The 27974-nt window shown below is 38.3% G+C and overlaps 1 protein-coding gene across 5 annotated transcripts; it reads right to left on the bottom strand.

Moving 5' to 3' along the window:
* Positions 1 to 160: 160 nt before the first annotated feature.
* On the bottom strand, positions 161 to 27367 carry YWHAZ (tyrosine 3-monooxygenase/tryptophan 5-monooxygenase activation protein zeta). 5 transcript variants are annotated; one of them, XM_081266256.1, is made up of 7 exons: positions 27350 to 27367; positions 26454 to 26643; positions 23399 to 23703; positions 5861 to 5984; positions 5142 to 5305; positions 4966 to 5061; positions 161 to 2402 (listed from the first exon to the last, which is right to left on the bottom strand). In XM_081266256.1, the coding sequence occupies exons 3-7, from the start codon at positions 23690 to 23692 to the stop codon at positions 2343 to 2345; spliced, it is 738 nt and encodes a 245-aa protein (XP_081122382.1). In that variant the 5' UTR covers positions 23693 to 23703; positions 26454 to 26643; positions 27350 to 27367; the 3' UTR covers positions 161 to 2342. The 5 variants fall into 5 exon arrangements, with proteins under 5 accessions (XP_081122382.1, XP_081122381.1, XP_081122380.1 ...); XM_081266255.1 differs by lacking the exon at positions 27350 to 27367 and adding an exon at positions 26983 to 27338; XM_081266254.1 differs by lacking the exon at positions 27350 to 27367 and having other exon boundaries at positions 26454 to 26955.
* Between the last annotated feature and the right edge of the window lie 607 nt (positions 27368 to 27974).

A 27974-nucleotide genomic window follows, 5' to 3' on the forward strand; every position in this document is an offset into this window, starting at 1 on the left:
AGTCTACTAGATTAATTCTCCTTAGCTATAAAAACGATTATTTCACCAACCTGGCCTGGGGAGTCAGGAGAAATCAACAGGTAAGGTAGGAACTGTGAAGAAGATGCACTGTTTTCCCAAATGCATGAGATCTTTTCTCCTGGAAATAAAAGACCCCAAGGCCTCCATTGCACTTTTATTTGAATATACTATTTGGGAAAATAGTCCCAAAAGGCCACTATTTCCCAATTTAATCTGAGATCATAATAAAACAAGCAACAAAGCAGTGTTTGGAATTTCAGTTTCTCACCCTTATCACCAAGACTCACTGCCTCCCATCATCAATATTTATTGAGCATTTACAGTGTACGAGGCACAATAGAACATACAGAAAACATTGTCCCTGCTCTTGAGGAGCTTACATTCTAAAAGGGGGAAAAAATACAACTCTTTTAAAATGGAATTTTTGTTTGGTGTTTTCTGTAAAGTACTGAGGAAATATTCTGCAGGGTGAGCTTTGGGTATAACTTAGCCCCATCATTATTTAAAGAGAGGAAGAGGAAAGATTTTAAAGGCAGACAATGACAGACCATTCAGGATTGGTAGGGTTTACGGGGAGATAAACACAATCTCATCAACTAAGGAGAGATGTGCTGCAGTAAAGAGGATGTGGGAAATAGTTGGTGGGATGCAAGCAAAGGAAGCAGGGTGGGTATCTTAGACATTGAGTGGAGCCAGAAAGATCATGCGGCCTTTTCCCAAGTACACGGCCACCAAATAGGAATGGTTGGTGACAAGACAGAAGGCTAAAAAAGAAAGGTAATCTTGTGCACCTGACAAAGGATCAAAATTGAAGGCAAGCCATAGAATATCAAGAAATTCTTAAAATCCAAAATGATTTGGAAGCACAAAACTTTCAGTTAATGCTACCCAATGTCATGATGGGTCAAGAACATTGTGGCTTCCTAAGTTAGAAAATGCCATGTACCAAAATTTTGAATGGAACACAAAACTTTTTTCCAATCAATCTCATCCTCCCCCAGAAAACAGTTTTTTTTTCTTTTTTTTTTGGGGGGGGGAGGAAGGGGAACATGGGACACGGTTGAGAATGGTAGTTATATTAGTAGTATTCTTGTTATTATAAATTTTGCATTTAAACTTGGTAAAAGCCCATTAGCTGCCAAGAGGGAATAAGGAATACATTTCCAAGAATGTACAATTTACTTTAGAGAAGTTTCAAAACCAAAAGACTATAATTTACATGAAAAGCTGTAGAGAAAGTAGTTGAAAAGTCCATTCATAAAACTTTTATTCCACTTACATGAACTTAATACACGGGTTCTTAACAATTATGCTTGGATTGTTCATGAAAATTTCATAAGACATTAAACAAAGCTAGCCATCATCTCAAGTTATTTCCCTGTTAACTATTTTTACAGCACATGCATGTTAGGTAAGTATCAAAAAAAAAAAAAAAAAAAAAAAAAAAAAAAAAAAACCACAAAAGCAAAAAAACAAAAACAAAAAAAAAAACCCCAAAAAAACCAAAAACCAAAAAACCCTAAAAAAGTTAAATACAAGGGGGTTGTTTTGTTTACTGCTGTGCTTGATATACATGAAGTAATGGATATCAAGCAATTAATTTTTACTGCATCTTTACTTTTACATTTGTTCTTAGGTTGCCTAAAACATTTAAATACAAATAAAATGTGTAGCAAAAATAATGAAAGCAAACAGCAGGTAACTTTACAAATAATGGAATGTGAACCGTTTCTGCCCCTATCCAGAGTAAATTGGGTCACAACTTTGTCTAAAGAAGCACTTTTGCAGCTGTAGTCAAAGTTGTGCACACTGAGATTGACTATTCCACAGAAACACATGATTCACACATGTAGGATCCATGGGATATCTGTTTCTACTACAGCCTTGTAAGTGCTCCAATCCTTAAAGTACCCACAATAACTACACCTGTGACTGGAACCAATGATCCCTTTTATTCCCCACCAGGACAAACCAATATGTAGGCAGTTTTCTTTGCTTAGACATGGAAGCAGTTTTAACACTGGCCCTTGTGAAGCCACAATGTACCTAAAGTACTATGCCAAACATTTATAACTCGTATAAAAATTCCACATCCCCATATTGGCCACCTCAAGATGAAAACAGATAACTCCCTAAATGTTAACTGGCTCTACTCCCCTAATATTAAACATAAAAACCACATGGGAAATATAGAAATTCAAATAGAAGTAACATAAACCTGTCATAAATCGTAAACAAAAAACTATTTGTGGGACAGCATGGATGACAAATGGTCTACTGTGTAAATTTTAGAATGAGGCAGACAAAAGTTGGAAGGCCGGTTAATTTTCCCCTCCTTCTCCTGCTTCAGCTTCGTCTCCTTGGGTATCTGATGTCCACAACTGGTTTAAAAAAAAAAAAAAAAAAAAAAAGGAGGAAAAGGTTTTTCAGCATGTTTCAGTTTGGAGAAAAGGGAAAACTTTCATATGTATGCCAAGTCCTAGCATGTAACCATGTGTTTTTGTTGAAGAGTATTCTTAAAAAGGTAGCTCTACTGAAAGCAGCTTCAAACACACTTCAACATTAATACATTTATTTCCCCCTTACTCATCTTTGTAAGCATGATACATATACAACACAGTTGTCTTCAAATAACAAAGTCAGATGTAGCAAACTTTTGTCATTCATAAAAGGTGAAGTAGAAGAAATCAATTAAAACAAAACAATGAAGTATCAAAAACTATCAAAATATCTTGTCCAGAAGAAAAGCCCCAATCTGAGATATATATATATATATATATACTTGTTGAGTGCAAGTAAAGCAGAATTAACCTAACTTGGCCCATGTTCAAGGAAATAAGGCTGTTTACTCTCCCCTCATAGAGCTTTGACTGACCTCCCACTCCAAAGAAAATCCTACACCATATAAAAGTCCAATCAGTATCAACTCTGGGTTAACTGCAAATTTAGCTTTTCTAACATTTTTAGCTTAGAAAAACATACCATCTATTTATATGACTCAAAATGAATGCTGAACCAAATAGTATGGTCGGAATCAAATATTCTAAGAGGCAAAAACAAAACTTGTTTCATAGTGTTGTAGATTGTTATTAACATTTTCACTATTATTACTGTCCTGCAACAGGTGAAAAAAATTCCATTAATTCATTTATTTATTAATCAAATATATCTCTGGCCTGGAAATAAGACTACTTCCAAGGTCACACAGCTAGCCAAATGACCTTTTATAATCTGTGCTTCCTGTTATATCAATAGGAGTTTCTCAGGACATGATGAAACTGTCTCTAAGGTCTCTTTCTAGTTCTAGCCTTCAAGGAATTTTGAATTTCATGTATAAATGTTAAAAACTTGACACAAGATAGTTCTCTGGGATAGTATGTTGATAATTGTGGTCAACCAGATTCAGACTCAAATACTAGGTTAGGTTTGTGCAAAATTTCTTCAGTTGAGGATTGATCAAATCAACCTACAATTTTATCAGCTGATGATAATAATAAGGCTCAGAGAAAACAGTAAATAGTGACAATCAAAATGGGAACATTGGCTTTCTTCTTATTCAGTTGTTGCAGTCAGTATACATTTTAAGCTATTCTGACACAAAAATTCAGCTGCCATGTGTACATTAGATTAGGCCCTCTTGAAAAAGTAATGAGAACACAAAACAGTAATTCAGGTTCCATCTCACTTCCAACAAGAAAAGAACTTTTAAGCTGCTTCTCAAAAAGAAATTAATATTAAAATTAGCTAATAAAGTGAAGTGTTTCTTTCATTTGACATGAAAATAGGCTGGGTTGATTCATTGTGGTACTCGGGATTGAACCTAAGGTCTCACACATCCTAGGAACTGCTTCACCACTGAGCTACACCCAAAGCCTTTATTAAATTTATTTTGAAGACACAGGGTCTTGGAGAAGTTTCTCAGGCTGGCCTTGAACTATAAATCCTCCGGCCTCAGCCTCCTGGGTAGCTAGGATTACAGGTGTGCAGATACCATGCCTGATTCACTCAATTAAATAAAATACAGTGAGTTTATAGATAGCTCCAAATCATACTCACTCACTAAAATAATTTTAGCTATTTAATTGGCAGTGGACTACAATGAAGTTGGAACTGAAACATAAAACAAAATGTGGTTCCCAAGAGAAATGCCTTAAAACTAACAAAACCTAGCAATTCTAGACTACCATGTCTAATTTCTACCCCTCTACCTGACACATAGCAGATACTTGGTAATTTTTTTCACCTGAGAATCAAAACTTCAAATTTAATATTTATCTTAAGAAGAAAAATGGAAAAATCTAAAGAACCAAGGATACATATAAATTAATTGCTATCTGTGGACTTCATTTGGATCCCAATTCAAATAAAAAACTGTTAAAAAAAAAAAGAGACCACTGAAAATGGATTTAGATATTTAATATCACTTAAGGAACTACTGTTCATTTTTTCTGTGATGGTACTGGGGTTCTTTTTCTAAATATGAATATAATTAGGACAATTATAGTCTTCTGTAAGTCATTTTATTTTTTTAAAGTAAGAGACTAAGCAAAGTAGATTTCCACTTGGATTCTGCAAAGTGCCTGAAAATTCCAGCTGATGTTATCAGTGCCTTATTGTATTCTATGCAAATATGGAGGCAACTTAATAAGAATAACTTTTGAAGAAATTTTAACAGTCTCTATTTTTGATATTAAACTGTTCAGTAGTAATATGAAGACACTCAAGATTTGAAATGAAAAATTTCATTTAAAAGTTAAAAATCATAGATTCACAAAATTTTGAGGACTAAAAATTTTACAATAGATCTGTAACTAATGGAAAATGTATTTCTGTTTCTTATTATATATTAAGAGTTTTCTTCATATGGGCTTTTTTTTTTTTTAAAAAAAAAAGTAAATTATTTCCTCATTCATATTAATCATTAATGATGCTATTTGTACTTACTGTCAAGTTGTCTCTCAGTAATTGCATTATTAGCGTGCTGTCTTTGTATGATTCTTCACTTAATGTATCAAGTTCAGCAATGGCTTCATCAAAAGCCTGTGATTTAAAAAGAAGTAAATTTCAGTGCTCAAATAATAAAGATTAGTAAATCTCCACATAATAAGTAAAATACATACTGTCTTTGCAAGAGAGCAGGCTTTCTCTGGGGAGTTCAGAATCTCATAATAGAACACAGAGAAGTTAAGGGCCAGACCCAATCTGATAGGATGTGTTGGCTGCATTTCCTTTTTGCTGATTTCAAAAGCTTCTTGGTATGCTTGTTGTGACTGATCCACAATCCCTGGATAATAAAACACCAAAATGTACTGATAAAGTAGTCTGCACTTAATCTTTACTCCCTGAACCAAACCTTTTATTTAATACCCTGTATGTTGGCTGAAACATAATCTGTAATGACCTCAACTGAACAAGACTTAAAAAAAAAAGGCGGTGGGGGTGGGGTTGAGGTGGAGGGTCTTTTAGATCAGATTAGCTATTTGTTAATCTTGAAACAAAACAACCTTGTAATCTTACTGTTCCATTTTCAATACTTAGTTTGTACTGCTTCTCAGTTATGCTGTGGCCTCTATTATTTTGAACCAATTCTGGAAAACCATCCTTGTACCCAAAATTTGCTTTTCAGAAAGCATAATTTTAGAATAGCAATATTAAGCAGTAGATATATATATTCTCAGCACTCAAAAACAAAATCTGCCTAAACATTTCTGCTCATTATTCAGTGCTCTAAAGCAATTAAAAAACAACAAAAAATTGTTTTTATTTCAGAAGGCAACTACTTCCACACTACCACATTTATACAAGTTCAGCCAAAAGGTTTAAAACAAATACAACATACCTTTCTTATCATCACCAGCAGCAACCTCAGCCAAGTAACGGTAATAGTCTCCTTTCATTTTCAAATAGAAGACTTTGCTCTCTGCTTGTGAAGCATTGGGGATCAAGAATTTTTCCAAAAGAGACTTAAGAAGAAAAGAAACAGAAACAGACATAATTAGAATAAAACATTTACAAAACAATGTAACTGCATTTCTTAAACATATACTGTTGCCTAAGAACTTTCATACCCAATTACTGTCATTAAGATAGCTGAGAATGCAAAGGGTTCATGAATTTGTAGCTTAAATATTAGAATGCTTTGGGCAGCTTAAACTTTGAAGTTAGTACTTAGTTTGTTATTTAAGAATAAAACTGAATATAGGTCCTTAACAGTATTTCTCTATTCACATGCTGGTTTCAATGAATATTATGCATGATAGTTAATATTAAAGAACATTTTCTAATGAACTGGCAAACTTTCCATTTAAATGCAATCATGACAAAAAATACAAAGAACTTCAGACAAATCTTTTGAGACTCTAGAAAAATAACTGAAGCAGAAATCATAATGACAGAACCAAAGCTCATGTTAGAGGAAGCAGAAAAAAATTAAATTCATTTATAAGAACATAATTTGAAGTAATACCTCACAATAGGTTATACCCTCAAGTAAAAGCTTAATTTTCAAAAGCAAATTAGACAGTAAAAGGATGGAAACTTAAAAATCTAAGCAGAACTTTAATCTCTTTAAAATGATCTTTTACCTTACAAGATACATGCTTAGAAATCACAGAAAAGCAGATAAAATTAAAATGTCATCATACAGTTCTGTTTAAAACTCTTAACAATTAAAGCTTATTTGAATCCTAACAGTAAAAATCACCCTCTACAACCATTTTAAAGCAAAAAAAGTGGTGACTATACTGGAAGAGAAGGCTCTTAAACAGACAAAAATACGGGCCACTCTCACCCCACCCATTCCCTTCTTATAAGTGTTAGTATACTCTAGAATTCAAGGTAGGTCCATTTTCAACTGGACAATGAGCCCCAGACAAGCCAAATTCTTACAAGGAAAAAAAAAAGATCTAACACTTTGTTTATACTCCATAAGGTAGTCGCTTAGTAGTGTATATCTATTTATATGCACAATCATTAGAAAAATGTGTTTTAATTGTAACTCTGCATGTGTTTACCCACTATGTTCCAGTAGTGGGTAAGTAAAACACTTTAACCCAGCTACTCATTCTGTATGTAGAAATGAAGACCATAAGCAGATACTGTTAGTTAAGAGTTAATCATTTAAGAGGCTGAATTTTAAACTGCACCAGAAAACTAAACCTCTTTAAAACAAGATGTCAATAAATGTTTTTAAGAATGAGTCATCTATTTTTGTATTAACTTATGCATTCCTAAAAACCTCTTATTTTACACTGGGGTAAATCATGATAAACTAACAAATTGCCTGCAAATTAAAATAACAGTTAAGCACCTTTTTACTCAAGTTGAACTCTGAATTAGCTGCAAAACAGTAATAACCAGCACCCACAAGAAACAAGCGTCTACAGTGGTAAATGTTTCTGGTGAAATGCTGACCCTACCAAGTTGATTTTCTTTTCTTTTTTTAAATATCTTTTAAGTTGTAGTTGGACACAATACCTTTATTTTTATGTGGTTCTAAGGATTGAACCCAGCACCTCACACATGCTAGACAAGTACTCTACCACTGAGCCACAATCCCAGCCCCCCAAGTTGATTTTCTTTTTGTTCTTGGAGCCCTGAACTATTGTATAAGAAGTTAAACTATCCTATTAAAAAGAATGACATGCATGCCACCCCCAGTCACTGCAAATGCAAGTGAAGTCATGTTAATTAAGATATTTCAGTCTCAACTGAAATCGTAGCTGAATGTAGCAATGAGTGGTTCCAGACAATGCCAAATGAAGAAATGCCCATTAAGAGTTCAGCCAAGCTGGGCTCAGTGGTGCATTCACCTGTAATCCCAGAGGTTTAGGAGGCTGAGGCAGGAGGATCAAAAGTTTGGAGCCAGCCTCAACAACTTATTGAGAGATCACTTATATGGGATTAAAAAAAGGGCAATGGTGCAGGCCTGCAACACCAACTACCTGGGAGGCTGAAACAGGTAGATTGCCAAGTTCCAGGCCAGTCTTGAAGAACTTAATAGAGCCCGTGTCTCAATAATGTTTTAAAAAAGGGCTGAGAATGAGGATGTAGCTCAGTGGCAGAGTGCATGCCTATCAAAAACAAAGCCCTGAGTGGTGGTGGGGGTGAGGGGATGATAGATGGGGTCTTTTTCAACTGTAAGGGAAAGTAACGTTCACTGGATTACGTTAACTGAAATTACAAAAGAGGCAACTAGGTAATGTTGTCAAACTGAAAGAATAATGAAAGCTAATTTTCCAGATTTGAAAGACAGAAGAAAGCAACAAATGCAGAGAGAAAAGAAGGAATAAAGCATAAAAGGAAACAGCACTGTTCAGAAAGCAGTGGAACAATGATGAAGATGAAGGCAAAGTAGAAAACGGAAAAGTAGAAAAGAATGATAGCTATTTTCAAAATGCACACAAAAATTAAGAGAACAGCCTATTAAGTACACAATGCAAGGTTCTAAAGTTTGTTCAACTACAAAAGTACAATGATGAGAACCTGAGTTTAAAAGGAGTGGTTGTGGGTACAGCATTATACAAGGTGTCACAACTTTCAACTATAAAATGAGGGCTAGCCAGGCACAGTAGCATATACCTGTAATCCCACTGGCTTGGGAGGCTGAGGCAGGAGAAACGAAGTTCAAAGCCAGCTTCAGCAACTTAGCCAGACTCTGTCTCAAAATATAAAGGGCTGGGGATGTGGCTTAGTGGCTAAGCACCCCTGGGTTCAATTCCCTGCCGCCCCTCCCCACCAAGAGATCTATGCTGATTATTACCTAAATTCAAATCCCAGTTCACTCCTTACTATCTGTGTTGTCACTTTTACAGAATTCTGCAATTTCTCTGGGCTGCATGTTTTTCATCTGTTAAGAAGGGGATTATCGGGGCTGGGGATGTGGCTCAAGCGGTAGCGCGCTCGCCTGGCATGCGTGCGGCCCGGGTTCGATCCTCAGCACCACATACAAACAAAGATGTTGTGTCCGCAGAGAACTAAAAAAAATAAATATTAAAAAAGAAATTCTCTCTCTCTCTCCTCTCTCTTTAAAAAAAAAAAAGAAGAAGGGGATTATCAATAGGGCTGGAAGGATGACTGAGTTAGTATACAGTCTAGAAAACACTTAGTACAGAGTCTGCCATGTAATAAGCAACAAAGAAATGTTGTCTTCATTTTTCTTGGAAGGAAAAACAAAAAAATCTAGTATGAGCCACGCTTTCTTTCCCCTTTAAAAGTCCTGTCCAAGTTAATTAAGCAAATTACTAAAAGAAAATATGCATACCATAGTAATCTTAAAACAGTTCTCTAACTAGCCAACTCACCTACCCAGAAATTACCCTAGCTTTTAACTCATTTCCTTATATTTTAAAAATACCATGGTACTTATTTCTCAACTGGTACACTTTCCAGAAAGAAAAATATTAACAAATAGTTTCATATTTTTGGTTAAAATATTTTTGCTCAAGACACCTTTCTATTCATAAAAATTTACTGGAAAGCTGTTAAGGTAACAGTAGGGAATTGTAAATTTTCAGAGTTCTCATTTTTATCATTGTCACAAATACCATTTAATTTCCTTGAAGTGACTGGCTTACTTCACTAATTTTCATGTTTGCCAAATTACCCAAATCTGAATAATCAGTTTGTCTGTAGTTCTCTGTAAAAAGAACATTCCACAATGATAGCTAGTTTAATACACAATTGACACAACTTTTTTTTTTTTTTTTGGTCATTATTCTCTATACAATATAATAAAATAATTACTTACAGAACATTTTTTTTTTTTAGGTATTAAGTAATCTAGCAATGATTTAAAGTATGAGGGAGAACACTGATTGGTTCATCATTTTATTTTATGTATGGGACATGAACATCTGTTGACTGGGGGTGGGGGGAGCAGTCCTAGAACCAATCCCCCATAGACAGGAGGACAAGTGTATTTTCCATTCTGCTACACAAAGATATCTATGTAAAGACTCTTACAATTAATTTTATTGTTCCAAGGATACTAAAAGCATTCTTTTTTCATTATGAGTGCATGGTGGGGAGGAATACAATGATTGCCAGTACATTACAGAATTACTGCCTAGATTCGTGTTGGGTAACCAGATTTTAAGCCATCCTTGCTTTTTACATCATCAGTGCTGATGTCAAAACAGGGACAGGGACCCAATGATTATTTAATATTGTCATGACCTCATGGAGCCACTCTATTAAACTTCCAGGACCTCATACCACTTTTAAGAACTGTTGGTTAAAAAGAAGTTTTGCTATACCATACACCTTAAAATATATAATACCTTTTTTCCCCCAATCACACCTCAGTACAACTGAAAAGAAAGTTTGTCCTAAATACTTAGTTCTAAATGCTATGTTCTCCCTAAGGTTAATTCTCGTAAGATATTCAGCTTCCTCTACACTGTCTGTACCATTGATGTCTAGTGGAGAGCTTTTAGTTTAGTTAAAGAAGAGAAAATACTGATTTCTGTTAATAAGAGATAGACGTTAAAAAGACAAGGTGTCTGTCAATATAGTAAGAAGCATTAAGGGGGCAGGGGGATAATACCAATTACAAAACACCAAGTAAATGACACTACTCCTCAAGAATATAATTATTTTCTTGGCACTGAAATTCCCAGAAGGATACTAAAAGGACTAATAGAATACCTCTGATGAAGTGGAATGAGATCACAATAGCTTCATTTTTTTCACTCTCTATCCTATGTTCTATAATAATCTGAATTACTATCCAAAGCAAATATAATTTATAATCTTTACGCCTGCTACCCAGGCTGACCTTGAACTTGCTGACTTAAGCAATCCTCCTGGTTTTAGTCTCCCAAAAAGCTGGGCTACAAGGTGGGCACCATCCCCTTATACACATGGATTCTTAACTTACTTACAAGGCTCCATAAAGACATTTTACACAATCAAACATTAAATCCCAACTGGATTACACAAAGATAACTTTTCAAAATAGTCTTCATGATCAAAAACTCAATACGTACACCAAACTTCTAATAGTTAAAACATGATAGAAATTACTGGAGTTGATGGTATGTCTGATAATGAATATTTTGCTAGAAGAGAAAAAAAGCGTTTATCTGAAAGCCTAAGAAATTGCTCTTTTAAAATGACAAGTATTTGGGCACTATACACTAAGCACATATGTTCAGAAACAGTAGCAAAGGGCAGGCTAAACACCTCCTAATTACGCTTGCATGACCCTTGGAAAATTGCTTTCTATGCAATGATTCTAAAAGATGAGGAGAGCAAAGAAAAACCCAGTGGAGGATGGGAAGATAGTGTGAGGCAAGTGAACTTGTTTGAAAGTCAGGAAACCTGATCAATTGCCACAAGAAATGTGACAAGAGTTTCAAAGACAAAATTATGACAGGACTCTAAAAGTAGCTACATTAATGCAACATTAGTTTCAAAACTCCCTTCCCGTTTTATCCCAGAAAAGCATTTCTAAAGCATCAAACACTATCTACTCTACCATTATCCCTTAGATTTCCTTACATTCAAGGCCACTTTTTCCTTTTCCTTTCTTTTGAAAGGGAATAAAAGTTCATAGACTAAGCTTTTTCAGACTAGACTCTTAAAATTAAAAACAAGTACTCAATAAAAGTGCTACTGGTTAAATAACAGAACAAAAATCACATGCCTTCCAATGATTCACTGAGGAGGACATAGTATCAATCCCAGGACCCCTGCCAAAAACAAAATTATGAATTTAATGGTGAGGAGTAACCATGCAAATATAAATCAAAGGAAAATCTACAAAATAACTGGCAGGTACTCTTGAAAGAGTGCCAAAATCATGAAAGGTAAAGACTGAAAAACTGATCCACAATAAAACAGAGTAAACAAAATGCAAAGTATCTCCTGAATAGAGAATTCTGGAGCCATCCAGGAAATATGGTGGTACAATTTGTGAAATTTAAATAAGATCTGCAATACCTTACCTATTATTTTTTATTACATTCCTGGTTCTGAAAACTACATGGTGGTTATATAACACAACAACATTTGGGATAAATCAGTGAAGGACATATGAGAAATTCTTCAAACCATTTTAGGCCAATCTTTCCTAAATCTAAAATACTTTTTAAAAAGTTGAAAGACAACTACCACATGTAGAGAAGATATTTTTCTCTCTGGTTATTTAGTATTATAATTTTTAATCTAAAAACAAATTTTAAAGAGAAATTCTCTTAAATAGTGATTACTTCTGGAAGATAGGCTTAACAGTGTATACATACCCTCATATTCTTTTGTACTCATGTATTTTCCTATTTCCATATTGTGCTGGTATTACTTTTGAATTCAGGAAAGAAATGGCACAAAAACAATGATACATTTGTAAAGAAAAACAACTGGGAGTTAAATTTTATAGAATCATTTTAAGGTGGAGGGGAAAAAGGGTTCTCACTTTGTCTTGATGAAATTTGTCACCAACTGGTTACAACATTATGCTTAATTTTCACAAAGGTAATTATGCATACAAATCATTAGCAAAACAAATCAAACCCTAATGAGACATTCCTGGGAGTCTGAAAATATAGCTGGGCTAACTGTGACATAACCTTGCCAAATAAAGATCAAGTCTCCATAAGCATTTCCTCTGAGATTTTACCACCGTGGCTCTATTCCTTGAATAAAACAAATCACAATACATACATACCTATTTTCAAACAAAGCATGCATGCACATGTGCGCACACACGTGTACACACACACAAAAAAGAGAGAGAGAGAGAGAGAGAAGAGGGAACAAAAAGAAAACCCCACCAGTGGTTTAAAAGAAGCAAAAATGGATGTACAAGAGCCCTCAAATGTGATTCTCAGTAAGTATAGAACCCCAAAGTCTAACACAGAAGCGATCATCTTTATAGTAAAATTAAGAGTGTGTACTCACAAAATCCCCCAACCCTCATATAGAAAAAATTCAATAAGGTGGTACTATGTAAAGGGCTAAACGTATTAATGTTTATTATATGACCTAACGTTAAGTCATGAAATCCTTCATCTTTCATTTCTCAGTCCGTTAAAATGAGAAAGCTAGGCTGGCTAGTCCTTCAACTCTAAAATTCAATTACTCTGTAAAATTCCATTCTCAATTTATAAACTCACAATAGACTCCAATTTAGTGAGACCCTGTCTCAAAATAAAATAAAAGGAGCTGGGGACATTGGTAGAGAGCCTCTGAGTTCAATTCCCAGCAGCACAAAAATAAATAAAAAATCCTCCTTAACAGGAGATAATGTAATTCAAATTTCTTGTCATGTATAATTATTCCATGCATAGAAAAATAATATCTACACAACTTTTACTTTACTCTGTAGAGCTACTCAGCTGCATATCATTCCTAGATCTCTTAATATTCTTTTTTTTTTTTTTTTAGGGCATTAATTTGTTGCCAACAGAGCCCATTAATCTGGAAATTAGTCTCTTACTCCCCCTTGTGGCTAGAGTGGCTTCCATTCATCTCTGGAACTGCAACTTCCTCAGCTGCTTCCAAACAACCAGAGAAAAGAACTTCTTTAGAAATGTTAATGCCAGCCAGGCTTGGTGGCACACACCTATAATCCTAGCTAACCCAAGAGACTCAGGCAAGAGAAGAAAGATCCTCAGCAGTTGGGTGTGTTGGTGCATGTCTGTAATCCCAGCAGCTCAGGAGGCTGAGGCAGGAGGATTTGGAGTTCAAAGCCTGCCTCAGCAAAAGCAAGGCACTAATCAAACTCAGTGAGAACCTATCTCTAAATAAACTACAAAATAGTGCTGGGAGTGTGGCTCAGTGGTTAAGTGCCCTGGCTCCTAAATTCAATCCAGCCCCCAGTCCAAACCGCAGTACCAAACAAACAAACAACAACAAAAAACCCTCAGCAACTTAGCAAGACACTGTCTCAAAAAAATAAAAAAAGACTGGGGATATAAGTTTACTGGAAAAGTATCCCATGCCCAGTAATTCCCCAATGAACTAATTAGTAAATAGGTATTTCCAGATGTTTTTACTTTATGTAATATTTGGCCTACTGGAGTAAATTTTAAGTGTTCTATGAGGAAATCAAAGTTAAAGAGAATTTTTGACCAGTCACTTAACTGAATACATCTTCCAACAATAAACAGATAGTAAATCTTCATCATTTTATTTATTAAAACCAACCAGATATTTGATAAAGCAAAGGCATATTTGAGAAATATCAATGCTACCATAAAACACCGTAATTCCTGCAAAATGTATTGCTCCCTAATTTATATGCCAAACAAAATAAGATAACTAACTGCACAAAATAATGAAGACACAATGCTTGGACTGTTATTTATTGCTGATTTTTAGAAAAGTCAATTGGGTAAAATGGCTTACAATAAGTGGGACTAAAAATTGCTAAGTTAAATCAGGATCAGGGAATTGCTTGCCTCTGGCTCACAAAGGCTAGAAAAATAACAGCAGGAAGTATAAAGTTTTTTGATATTGTTGGGTACTGCGGATTAATTCAAGGGCACTCTACCTCTGAGTTACATCCCCAGTATTTTATTTTTTGAAACAGGGTCTCACTAAATTGTTCAGTCTGGCCTCCAACTTGTGATTCTCCTTCCTCAACTGCTGGAGTCGGCAGGATTATAGGTGTTCACCACTGCACCTGGCATAAAGTACAGTGTTTTTAAAAACATTTTTTTAAAAAATTGGCCTACTGGAGTAAATTTTAAGTGTTCTATGAGAAAATCAAAGTTAAGAGAATTTTTGACCAGTCACTTAACTGAACACATTTTCCAACAATAAACAGATGGTAAAATCTTCATCATTTTATTTATTAAAACCAATTTGATAAAGCAAAGCCATTTTTAGTTGGGCTCACATCTGTAAATCCCAGACCTGGGAGGCTAAGCTGGAAGGATGACAAAATTGAGGCCAGCCAGAACAACTTAGTGAAACCCTGTTTTCAAATAAAAATAAATGAAAAGAGCAGGGGATGTAGTTCAGTGGTAAAGTGCCCTTGGGTTCAATACCCAGCACCACAAAAGAAGTAAAAATTTAAAACAAATCCAAAATGTAACCTCTAAAGACAATCAAAATGGTAAAGTACCCAAGAGAACTCATTGAGCAGTAAATGGTACCCATTAAAACTGATACTCTTTTGAGGGATTTCCTTTTTCCACTCCCCCAGAGCTCCTTCTACAGATGGCCTCAACCTTGACCTAGGCTGAACTTTCTAATAAATCAAGGCTCCATTTTGCAATTATTTTCATCATAAAACTTTGTTTGCTTAAAATGTCTCATTTCTATAGCTTTTTAAAACTTGTATATTATGTATAAATTCCCTAATAGGATTAAATTTTATTAGAACCTTTTTATTTTTTGTGACACTGGGGGTTGAACCCAGGAGCACTCTACCACTGAGATACATCCCCAATCCTTTTTATTTGAGACACAGTCTTGCTAAATTGCCCAGTGTGGCCTTGAACTTTCAATCCTACCTCAGCCTCCGGAGTTGCTGGGATCACAGGCAGTGGCGCACTGCTTATCAGACCCGTATAAAAAAGTCAGTTGAAGATGAATTCTTCAATGTTCAACCATGATATACAGTACTTTTTAACCTCTCATAATCTTGTTATTTTAAAAATTTATTTGGTGGTGCTAGGGATTGAATCCAAGGCCTCACACATGCTAGACAAGTGCTCTACACCTCTGAACTACATCCCTAGCTCTTTCTCTTTCATCCTGAGACTGGGTCTCACTGATTTGCCCAAGTTGGCCGAAGTTTCAATCCTCCTGCCTCAGCCCCCTGAGTAGCTGGGATTACAGGCTTGTGCTAAACAATGCTCAGCCTAATTCATGTTCTATTACTTGTGTACATGTTTTTTTCCTCTCCAGGATGTCAACACAAGAGCAGGGGCTTTTTAAATTTATTATTCTATGGCAAAGGGCTTACTAAATTGCAGGTAGTTAATAAACATTTAACAGAAAAACAAGAGTTTCATAGTTAAGCCTGCAGAACCTGTACCAATTCACCTCACTAAAATAAAGTAGCACACACTGTTAGTTTCCTTTTTAGAAATATTAGATGTGAATACCCTTTCAGGTTTTATTCCTGTGATCCAGAAAGAAACAGTCTGGCTGGGCCTGATGGTACATTCCTGTAATCCCAGCTACTGGGGAGGCTGCACCAAGATGGCAAATTTAAGAACAGCCTAGGTACTCTAAATTTAGCAAGATCTGTCTCAAAAAATAAAAAGGGCTAGGGGAGCCAGGTGTGGTAGTGCACACCTGTAATCCCAGCGGCTCAGGAGGCTGAGGCCAGAAGACCAAGAGTTCAAAACCAGCCTCAGCAACTCAGTGAAGCCCTAAGCAACTCAGCAAGACCCTGTCTCTAAAAAGAAATAGGGATATAGCTCAATGGTAAAGTGCCCCTGGGTTCAATCCCTGGTCGTCCCCGCCCCCCTGCAAAAAAAAAAAAAAAGGACTAAGGGATACAATTCAGTGGTAGAGCACTTCTGGATTCAATCCCCAGTAGAGCAAAATCATCACCACCAAAACAAAACAAACAAGAAGAACCTAAACATCATCTCTTATCAGATGGGAACAATTAGAAAGGAAACTAACAGGAAGCCATGACTTGACAAAATAGCACGATGATTTTGGGATGCTATTCTTTCCAATATCTTCCACAGTATTAAAAGTATTCATCATATTGAACTGAGAACTTGCTTTTACTATGGTACATCCTGTGTAATTAGAAGGTTCTCAATTTTAAATAATATATTTTTGGTGGATTTTCATCAAGTGTCCTGGGTTGAATGAGGTCCAAATGTGTCATTCTAAACTTGGGTGGGCAAGGGTGTTTATTATGCTTTAAGAAAAGAGCTAACATTTCTGAGAAAAGCAAGTATAATGAATGAGAATGAAGTCAAATAAATGAAATCCCCAATGTAACAAAAATTAGCCACTCCCTGTAAATTAAATGTGATACAGGGAATTACTGAATGGAAAACAAGTTGACTATGACCTCTTGTACACAAATGCCCCTAGTGAAATGGGAAATACTGTATTAGGCTGACCTGGCATGATATTCCTCCCAGGCCAAATTCAAATTTGTGCCTGAAAAAATTAAATTTATCATTTTCCTTCAGTGTACTTTCATTACAAATTAAATACCACAGGAGTCAATGGATCTGTTTTCAAGAAGCATGAAGAAATGGAGCCAATCTTCTCTAGTTGAAAAATGACTTACATATCAAGATTAAAGTAAGTTCTAAATCAGAGTATGAAACAAATCCCTTAGATCAGAAAGATGAGAATTAGCAATGGCTTGAATCAGGGACAGACAGAAGAACAAACTACAGCTAAAGACTTTATGTAGGGGACAAGGAAGGAGCAAATGAAAACAGCATTTTAGAAAGTTACAATGAGAAATATGTGCAACTTTCTGAAAGTAGCAAGTTCAAGTGAATGACTAGTAGCAACTGTAAAAGAACATTTATAATTTATTTTTTGTTCATTAAAATCAGATCAAGTTTATCTTTACAAAATCATTTCTTATTTGGCAATGTACACTTCTCTTTTGAGTCTAATGCTGGGAATACCAATGGGGTGTATCATACAAATGAATATCAGCATGAATGTAAACTACTGAAAACTAATGATCTAGGGAACATAGCAGTAGCAGTTTGTAGTGAGAAAAAAATTGGGACAGGGAGCTTCAAAATCAAGACAAACTACGGCCTTGAGCATACTGACACAGTAATTCTGAGTCCCCTAAAACTTACAGCACAGTTTATTCTCAGTGTAAAACTATAATAGTACTATAAGCTATGGGAACTAGGATGAAATCACAATAGGGATCCTAGGAATTCTAGAAAAACTCTTAAAAAGGCCTACTAGAATTTCAAAGGAGTAGAAGTTATTTAACTTAGTTGACATGAGAGAAAACCCATAATTTGAACTTTCAAAAATTTCCCACACATTCCTCAGTACAAATGCACTGAAATTTCATTTATTCTGAAATTGAAAAATTTATGGCGGAATGAATTTGATTTGTAAAAGTTATAAAGGTAGACTACTTCCTAATATTGGGCTTCCTGTCCTGTAAGTGCTAGAATCACTTTCAGACATGAAAACAGGAATATTATTCAGGGGGAAAAAAAAATCTTAAGTCTTTCACAGGTTAAAGATGCCCCCAGAAGTCAAAACCAATTCTGTAAAATGAGAGTGTAAGCAATGATTAACAACCTGACGGAAGGCATTAAGAATCTATTATTAATAAGAAGCTCTAAATTTCTTTATAAAACAGGATAAAGCAAAATTTGGAGCTGTTTCCTTTCCATAAAGTGTTTTCCATGACCTTAAAAGTTCCCATTCCTACTACATTTAGAGCATTCAGTAGGCCTTCATGATCTGACTTGTATCCATCTCTCCTTCTAATCTCATCTCTTCCAAAACCGAAAAAGGCTTTTATTTCCATCAAGGCTATCCCTCCCTAAAATTCTGATAGAATGATCTTGAACATAACAACTCCCTTAAAGAAACTCCAGTTAATTTGTGGATTTACCAATTCCACTTAATAGATAGACGTGTTTATTCTAGGTTCTTCATTCTTAGAACACTGATCCCCATAAATTGGGCTCAGTGCTTGAGGCTGTGGGTTTTCCAGTCACTCTCAGGAATATCCTTTAGCTTCTAAAAGCAATTACATGCTTACCAAGAGTGTGCTATTTGTTTACAAAATTATGCCACTATACCAGCTAGAATTACTTAAATGTTAACTAATGAAATACAGTTATGAAAAGATGTGGATGAACAACTAAGATCAGAAAAATCAGCACATATGGGATTCTGAACCAATGGCCTATTTACTTTCTCAATCCAAACTGCATTTTATGGAGGATGCATTTGTATTTAGAAGGATGGCTTATGCAAAAAATAGAGGAAATGATTTCCAAACTGTGGATCTACACATATTTAAAGAAAATGTCTTAATCCCATGTAAAAAAAAAAAAAGGCAAATAAATGTTTAATTTAAAATAAATGTTTAGAAAACATATGAGCTTCTTTTCAAATAGCTAACAAGAAGCTTCTACTCTATCATTTTAAAGGTGCTGTAGGATTTCTTCAATGATAAACTGACTAGTCTTAAAAAATGAAAAAAAATTACTCATTGTAAGTTATTATAACCCTAAGATAGCTTATTCCCCACTTTTTTAGTTCAAATATACAAGATAAGGCTAAAGATTTTTTCTTAGAATAAAAGAGTTGGGTCATTATTTCACAAGTGTCTACATTCTTCTTATATTTTTGAGACTTCTCAGATTTTTCATTCTAATTTCAATCTCAAATACTATAATTTTTCCCTCTTAATTCACTTTTAACTATTTTCACAATTTATCACTAAACATCTTCAGGTAATCCAGCATCTCTCAGAAGTAGGATCTCATTCCTAAGTATTGCTTAATATAAATGGGCAATGTGTTGCTCTTGATCACATTAATTGGTTACTCCCTTTTACACTAAAAAAGGAACTCCTACCTGCCTACCTTCATCTTCATTTATTTTTATCACTTCCACTTTATATAACTCAGACTGCCCAACTACACAAAATACCTCACCTGAGTGCCAGCACTTACCATTAAATGACTACTGAAACTCATTACCAAACTGACCAATTTATTACTTCCTGGAAGGTACTATAGGTATCTCCATCACATAAATTCCTAGTACTTTAAAACACACCAAAAGCCACATGTGACAGACATGTGTGTGTGTGTATATATATATATATATATATATATATATATATATATATAACTATGAAGAATTCAATATGGGTTAAGCACTACAGAATTCTTTTAAGAAATGCTTACTCCAGGGTATAAACCATACCTAATAATTTTAGGCTTAAAAACTAACACTACATAGAAGTCTTTTTAGAAGCCCAAGGCACATACAGAAGGATTCTAACTAGGTAAGACCCAAACACTGCCTAGTTTCCTATCTTGACCCTGTTCTGCTTAAAAGCAGTCTGTGGGCTGAAGATAAAAATCAGTACCCAGTAACCACATCTTAACACTGTTCCAGGCAAATAAAATACAGCAGCATAACAAAATGCAATTCAGTCAAGTTAACTGAATCACTATTACAGTAATTGATTACTTAACTACATTGCCAACTGTTACAAATGGTAGACAATTGTACAGCTTCCTCTCTTAGACCTCCTTTAATAAGGAAAGGAAGCTCTTCTTTGCCTTATATACCAGGTTTCAAATTTTTAAGTGATACATTGAAAATCTGATGGCCGGCATGAAGCCTCTGCCCCAGAGACACACACAACTTTCTTGGATCATTTAAATCCCATCCATGGACTTGAGTTGAGAGACTCCTGTACTAGTAAAGGCAGGTTCATCACTGCTTTTAAAACAGCCACAAAGCTGAGGACACAGAAGGAAGTCAAGGTGCTTTACCAGATCCTCCTCCTCCACAACAACCCCATGGTTCTATTTAATTGAGCTCTGTATTCAAGAGGGACTGAATGGTTTTCACATTGTAAAACTGTTGTTTTGATTCAAACTCTTGAGCTCATTATACTCAATACAGTGAATTGAGTTTGAATTAGGTTTTCTAGTATGTATTCCTTCATACTTTAATTTCATCATTATTTCCAAGATAAAAACTGCCTAATTATTGGCTGCATATTTCAGATTTAAACAGCAGTAGCATTAGATTATCACTAGCATTAAGTCCTTCCAACCACAAGAGCACCTACAGAAAAGGCAGACTGCATTAATTCACATAACTACATAAGTTATTTTTCAAATTAACACATAAGAAATAATTTCAAGTTCTACTGCATAAGGAAAAAATGTAAAGATTATTCCAGTGACCATTTCCCACAGTAATGTTCCCTAATTTCCACAGAGTAACACTGGTCTCTTTTTTTGTCTGCTTCTTAAATGGCACAAACTAAACACCTGACAAATGCATATAACCAGAATGTTATGTTAGGGATCCCTCAGAAAAACTGAGAACTCTAGCAATTAGGCTGCTTTTTGGGGGGGGAAGAAAGGACATTGTCTCAACAATTATAACACACATGACTCAATATAACAATGCAATCTGGTTCATCCCTGCCAACATTAATTCTGCACAAAAATTACCTGCTTTTTTTCCTCTGAAATTAAGAAAAAGTACATGCTTTTATTAATCAAGTACAATGGTCCAGAAAAAAATATTTAAGAAAAATATCAGATCTGCTATGTTTCTTCCATTTTACTAGAAAAGGGAAAAGGAATTTTATGTTTCCAAGTCAACCTCACCTCTGAAAAACATGATAGGGAACTGCCCATATGTAAAGAATAAAGTTATCATGAATAAATGCTGAATTTCCCTACCAAGTTGAAACAGAAAATGCCTAGGAAAATTAGCAGTACTGCTGACTTAATCCTACTATCCTCTTTCCCCAAAATAAGCTAGTTTATTTAACAAATACTTGAGCACCTACTTTACATTATGAGCCATGGAAAGATCACTGAGAGATTATTCTTGCTAAGACCAAGCCTGGAAGCAAAGCTTAGAATTCTCTAAGCCATTTATATATAAAGGAATTAAACTTTCAAAGTGAAAACTGTGAAAAGTTAGAGCTATTTCAAGGAGGTGAACATGTCATGCCTAGTGATAACCAATGACCCCCTTAATAATCTTAGAGGCTATTTAGAGATTAATTTGATCATCTTCATCAAGTGCTTCTATGTAGATTTTTTTTTTCCTCTCCTTGATAAGGAAACCAAAGTCAAAACTGCTACAGTTTTTTTTCCTAGGAAAATCCTCACAAGAGCTTTGATACTTTGTGTGTGAAAAAAATACAAATAACTACCAGGGGTTGCAAATAAGCTTGTTAACCATATTCCCCCCTTTATTCCTAAAACTGAATTTTGTTCTAAGGGAAATTACAATTTGTAATATACACCTTTGAAAGTAAAATAAAAATGAGTACTTGGCAGGGTAGACACCAGAAGGAAGAAAAACAGAAAGAAAAAAATTAAAAACACAATGTATGTTTTATTATAGAAAAAACAATTTCAAATTTTAAGTGCTTAATTTAGTAATCTTAAGTATAAAATTAGCCTCAATGAAAGATTAATATTCCTTTTTTCACCTTAGAAATTATAGCTGTGATAGTAAAGATTTCAGATAAGCAAACAACAAAAAATATACCCAAGACCTTAACTGCCACATAAGATTTTGTGAATGTGAGCTCACTTTTAAATAAATTAAAAAAAAAAAAAGCCAAGAGAAAAATACAATTTAGGAATTGAAGCTTTTCCATTAATAAAGACTGGTGTGTTAAATGAGTTGTAAAATTATCACAACAAAAACCCCACAACTACATAAAAAATGATCCTATATTGCTCATTACAGTAGTTCTTCCATGAACACAGTTCAAATCCTAAATACTGCACACGTGAATTTCCAGAGTCTGAGATTTAGTAACTTGTCCAGAGAATTTAGGATACTGCCCGCTTCTATATAGCAGAGACCTGCCATATTGAGACCCAATATATGTAACCTGAAGTCCTAGAACTATAATCATTTGGTAAAACGTTAAGTATTATTCCAAAAACTCTCAATTTATTAAAAAGGGAAAGTATTCATGTATGTAAAACGTTATATGCTAACTGGCTGGACTCTCTAACTAGATTACCTCAAATTTTTCTGGATCAGAAAACCATAGCTTATAAAAAGACATTAAAATTAACCAAAATGCAATGTCTAATTCTTTTAGGCTTTCAGAGAAACATAGTGCTATAACACAGTAAGTACTACATATTTAAACTACTTCTTGCACCAGGAAAATCAAGCTGAGTTACTCATAACCTTTCATGTGGATGCTGGTATTCAAAGGTGACTTCCAACAAATAAATGCAAGAAGGGGAAGAAGCAACTGAAGTCAAAGAGTTTTCTGCATGGCTGACTCATTTCATTAACATTATAACAGATAATCCAGAGAAGAGCATTATGTGAGCATCCTATTACATTCCTTCCATAAAACAAAGTGTGTAGAATTCCTATATCCACATGCATATATTTAAGATTTCACTTTTGGAATTACTAGATATTTTAACCATAATTGAAATGTAACGCAATCCAGTTCCTTTCCAACTAGCACGTAAGATACCTCCATAGCTTATTGTTTTTAGCAAAACTGAACTGATAATCATTACTCCATTTATTTTACACAAATTATCTATAATTGTTTCAACACATTTTAAGTAATGACATCCTGAAGACTTCTAAATTTAGAACAATTTTTCAAAGGAAAAGAAAAACCAAAGGAGGGGTAGAGTCATACAAAAACTGATGCTCATTTCCTATGCTATAATAATGAAGCTAGACAGATTCTCACCAGTACATCATTGCAGATATCTCTTAGCTCAGTCTCAATTTTCTCTCTGTATTCTCGAGCCATCTGCTGCTTTTTCTCAGCACCTTCCGTCTTTTGCTCAATACTTGAGACGACCCTCCAAGATGACCTACGGGCTCCTACAACATTTTTATAAGCAACTGAAAGAAGATTCCTCTCCTCATTAGACAATTCAGCTCCTTGCTCAGTTACAGACTTCATGCAGGCTGCCATGTCATCATATCGCTCAGCCTGCTCGGCCAGTTTGGCCTTCTGCACCAGCTCATTTTTATCCATGACTGGATGTTCTGTAGGGGGAAAAAAAAGGAGTATTTAGTAATGTTTTCCCAAATATACAGACTCAAAAGTTGTATGTGCTTAATAAGTCATATTAACACCTCAAACCTAGTTATCTGTGAAGGATTCTTCACATGGGGAATTAAAATTTAGGTCTCTTAGGAGAATGATCATAACTTGTTTCCAATATCACTAAGTAATCCAAAACTTATGCAGCTTCTCTTCATTTGGTAAAAACAATGCCTACAAAGAGCATTAAAATTTCTATGCTTCCAGAACCATGAGTCATGCCAGTTTGTCATAATTCATATCTTTTAACTTTCATCATACTTACTTCTGTCAGGAATGATTAAGTTTTAGTTGTTAGTATCCCCATCCCAAACCTACTAGATCTTGCCAGCTGATTATAGCATGATAATTTTCTGGGAAAAACGAACAAATATGGTTCTTCTTAGACATTTTGATTATTAAAACATCAAGGAGCAACATCTAATGCTAAGACCTCATCTATCTCTTGCTATATGCACACTTGCTTAAAAAATATCCATTGAGTCCTATCTGTACACACTAAAATATGTCACACTGGAAGCACCCAATGTCACTGTGCTTAATAAGTTTAAATGTAGGCTCAAAGCATTTTAATTCTAGCAGTCACAACTTTATTATGTTATCAATCAAGCTGCCCTTTCCCATGTCTTTTCACCTAATTCACTTTCCTTAAACTTCAATTTATCTCTGCTGGTCTTCTTCAAAAACAATCCTTTTTAAAGGGTCTGCAACACAGAGAAAGATACTAAAACTATACAGGGATCCCACAGAATGATGCCAGAAATGCACTATTAAAAGGTGGAGAGAAGAGCCACTGCCACCCACACCATGAAAGTGACATACACTTTACCTTCCCAAGGAAATCCCACTACACTTTCTTTTTTCTGAACAGTTAGCACTATTTAAACAAACAATCACCTAGCTTCAGTAAGAGCTGTACTGTTTCAATGAATAAACTATTTAATATTTGTGATCTCATTTTCCTCCTGTTCTCGAAATACTAATTTTTCCCCTAGGAACTCCGAGATGCTCTTTGATTAACGTTGCATCTAATGAAAAATGTCCTAAAACCAATATAAACGTTTCCCTATCCTCTTTGGTACAAGAGGAAGTGGATTAGGTTTCTCATAGAATAACTTGGGTTCCAATGCCTCGCCTCTACACTGCAGAGAAGACTCGCCGCACCCACTTAACCCTCAACTGACTTAAGACGTATGGTAGGGTGAAAGAAATCGCGCAGACCGTGACTTTAAAGTGCAAATCCCACGGTCCGCGCCGGTCTGAGCCGTCGGCAACCACCTCCCCTCCTTGGCTCCGCCCAGGCTTGCGGCTCCGCACAAGTCCCCGACTCTCTTTGTCACGGCGGATCTGTGTCAAGGAGCCCAACCTACCGCTGAGTGTTAATTCCACCCCCCTCCCCAGCCGCAACAGAGCAAGAGGGAGGAGCAGCCCGCGCACCCGCCCAAGTCAGAAGTGGGGGGGAGCCGCTCGCCCCACCCGGGGGCCGAGTCGCCAGCGCCGCCCGCAAAAGCGGAACCGCTACCAGTCCCGTTGCGGACACACCCCGCTCTCCCACCGCTGTCTTCCCAGCCACCGGACACCACCGGTGTCCCAGCAGAGTACAGAAGCACCCAACAGCTGCGGCAGGTGGGGGAGGGGGCGAGAACCACACCCAACCCAAAGGGGACACCACCGGCTGTTAAGCTCAAGCCTATCCGCCCCGCAAAGCAGGATGTGAGTCTCAATACCCGGAGCAGGGACCTTCTAGTTCTCCCCACGGGATGAATTTCCGACGCTCACCGCGGTCTTCTCCAACCCCTATTCTAGCCCGAGGGACTCGGCGCCCCCATTCGCACTTCCCGCGCCCATTCCCGAGTAGGAAGAGCCAACCCCTCCCCCACCCGACCGGGAAAATTCAAGTCCTTCCTCCCACTGCAGAACCCAGGAAATCCAGCCCTAGGTCCCAGGAGAGCCCCACCCCAAACCTCACCCGTAGTGGGTTTGCCCTGGACACCAGAGAGCGGTCTCGCCCTGGTATACCTGGCAATATGCTGGCCCGGCCAGAGCTCGGCCCGCTCTCGGCCAGGCCCTCCCCCCGCCCAGGTCCCCGCGGTCCCCAGCCCCTCCCCGCCGCCGCAGCGCGGGGCGCGGAGGCTGCGCCGCGGAGGAGGGAGAGGGGGAGGGGAATGGGAGGCGAGGCTAGCGAGGGGAGCCGAGGGGAGGGGGCGGCCTCACCTGCGCCACTGCAATGTCCGCGGCTGCCGATCATTATCTCCGGCGGAAGCGAGGGGCAGTGGGGCGAGGACAGAGGATGTGAGGGGCCACTAGGGCAAGGGTGGGGACGGATCGCGGCCGGTAGCGTCTCGGCTATGCCTCATCAGCCCTCCAGAGCTGGGGGACCCCCGGGGATCCCGCGCGTGGGCACCTTCTCCACCCGGGGAGGAAGAGAGTCAGGGGAACGAACGCCGATCGGTGCTGAGGCGTCGGTCCGGAAGCAAGTAGCCGGAGGCGGCCGCGAGTGCCCGCCCGAGCCAGCGGAAGAGGAGCCGCCGCCCGTGTCTGCCTAAGGAGACTCCGCCTCAGCCCAGAGCCACTACCGCAGGCGAGAGGCTCAGGGGACGCCGAGCCAGGACAGCTCCCACGCCTTCACAAGGCTGGCTTGGAGCAAGAAAGAACGGGGCGAGGCGGCGGCGGCCGCGGCCGGGTGCCTTACCTGTATCCGGAGTGGGTGGCGGCGGACGGACGGGGGTTCAGCAGTCTCTGGGCGGCGGCGGCAGCGGCGAGGCTGAGACTCTGTCCCTGGATCTCGCTGCTCACAGGCTACAGCAGCTCCGCAGACACGGGGTTTCCTCCAATCACCAGCCCCGGCAGCAGGGGCACCACACGCACGATGACGTCAAACGCTGCTATGGCAACCGTTGATTGGTGCCCACAGCTCTCGGGGCCCAGCGCAACCGCCGCTCCCCAGTGCGCGCGCCCTGCCCGCCCGCGCTAGAGGGCGAGTGGAGGAGCGCGCGTCCTCTCCCACTACCAACACCCCTCCCCACCCTGCACAGCTCCCAACTTTTCTGTTCTGGTCCCCAGTGCGCCTGGAAAAGGAGCCGCTTTGTTTTCCTCCCAGCCACTACCCTTTTTCCTAGTCTTCCCTTTGGCTTTCCCACACTCTTTTTCTCTCCCCGGCGACCTCCCCCGGCTCACTCTAGCACTAAGCCTGCGGGAAGTCAGTCTCTCCCCACCCCCACCTTCTCCGTAGTTCGGGCCTTCTGCGCCGGCGCCAGTCACTCCCTCTAGAAGGGGCTCCGGTTCAGCCACATCCGGGATCTTTTACATCCCCCCCCAGCCCCCTTCCTCCCCGCTGCCTGGCCGCCCGGCCCTCCGAGCTTCGCGGTGTCAACTGCCCCAGGGCCGCCCCAGGGCGGGATGATGCGTGGAGAGGCGACTCTGGCATTATGAGCAGGACTGGCGGTGGGGGGGCCGGGCGCGGTCAGACGTGGGGTGGGGGCACGGCTTGGGGCGCTCCCCGGCCCCCACCGGCCGCTCCCCGTCGCCAGGCGGGACGGCCAGAGCACGCGGCCCCTCCCTTCCTCCCTTCCGCCGCTGCGGCTTTACCTGCTGGCTCGAAGGAAACGGCCTTAGACCTTTTAAGGCTCGGAAAAGAAAGCGAGGCGTCCGGCCCCCGAGTGTGGCTGAGTGACGCGGAGGCTTTCCAATCCGGAGCTCGGGATCTGCGCTGTGACAGCCGCGAGGGGACAATGGGTGGGCGCCGAGGTGGGGGCGAGGTGGGCCGAGCCAGGCGGAGCCGGCAGGAGGTGAGGCCGCTTTCAGAGAGCCGGCAGTTCCGAGGGGTAACGAGGCGTTAAACGGAGGGTCGGACGCGCTCCTGGAAGCCTTAACAGGAAGCGAGGCGACGAAACAGGCTTGAACGCACAGATTCGTTTTTCGTGGGCTAATTTTTTCACCCAAATAAGGCTTTCACTTGAAGACCCCATACTGTATTGACTTAAAACATGAAAACCATTATCTTTTTGTCTTCTGGAAGCAAGGTTTGAGGGCGTCGTAATTCCCAGGGCCATGGCCGACATTGGGAGTGGGCCCGCAGGCTGGTTGGGGAGCGGGGACCGGAGTCTGGAAGAGGGGGAAGGAGAAGGACGGAAATTGCAGGTGCAGAAGATGGTAGGGTTTCCACCCAGTCCACTGAAGGAAGTTGGAGGAGATACATTCTCAATGTTAAGTA

Source organism: Spermophilus citellus (genome assembly GCF_964194105.1).
Source record: "Spermophilus citellus genome assembly, chromosome: 14".
NCBI lineage: Eukaryota > Metazoa > Chordata > Mammalia > Rodentia > Sciuridae > Spermophilus > Spermophilus citellus.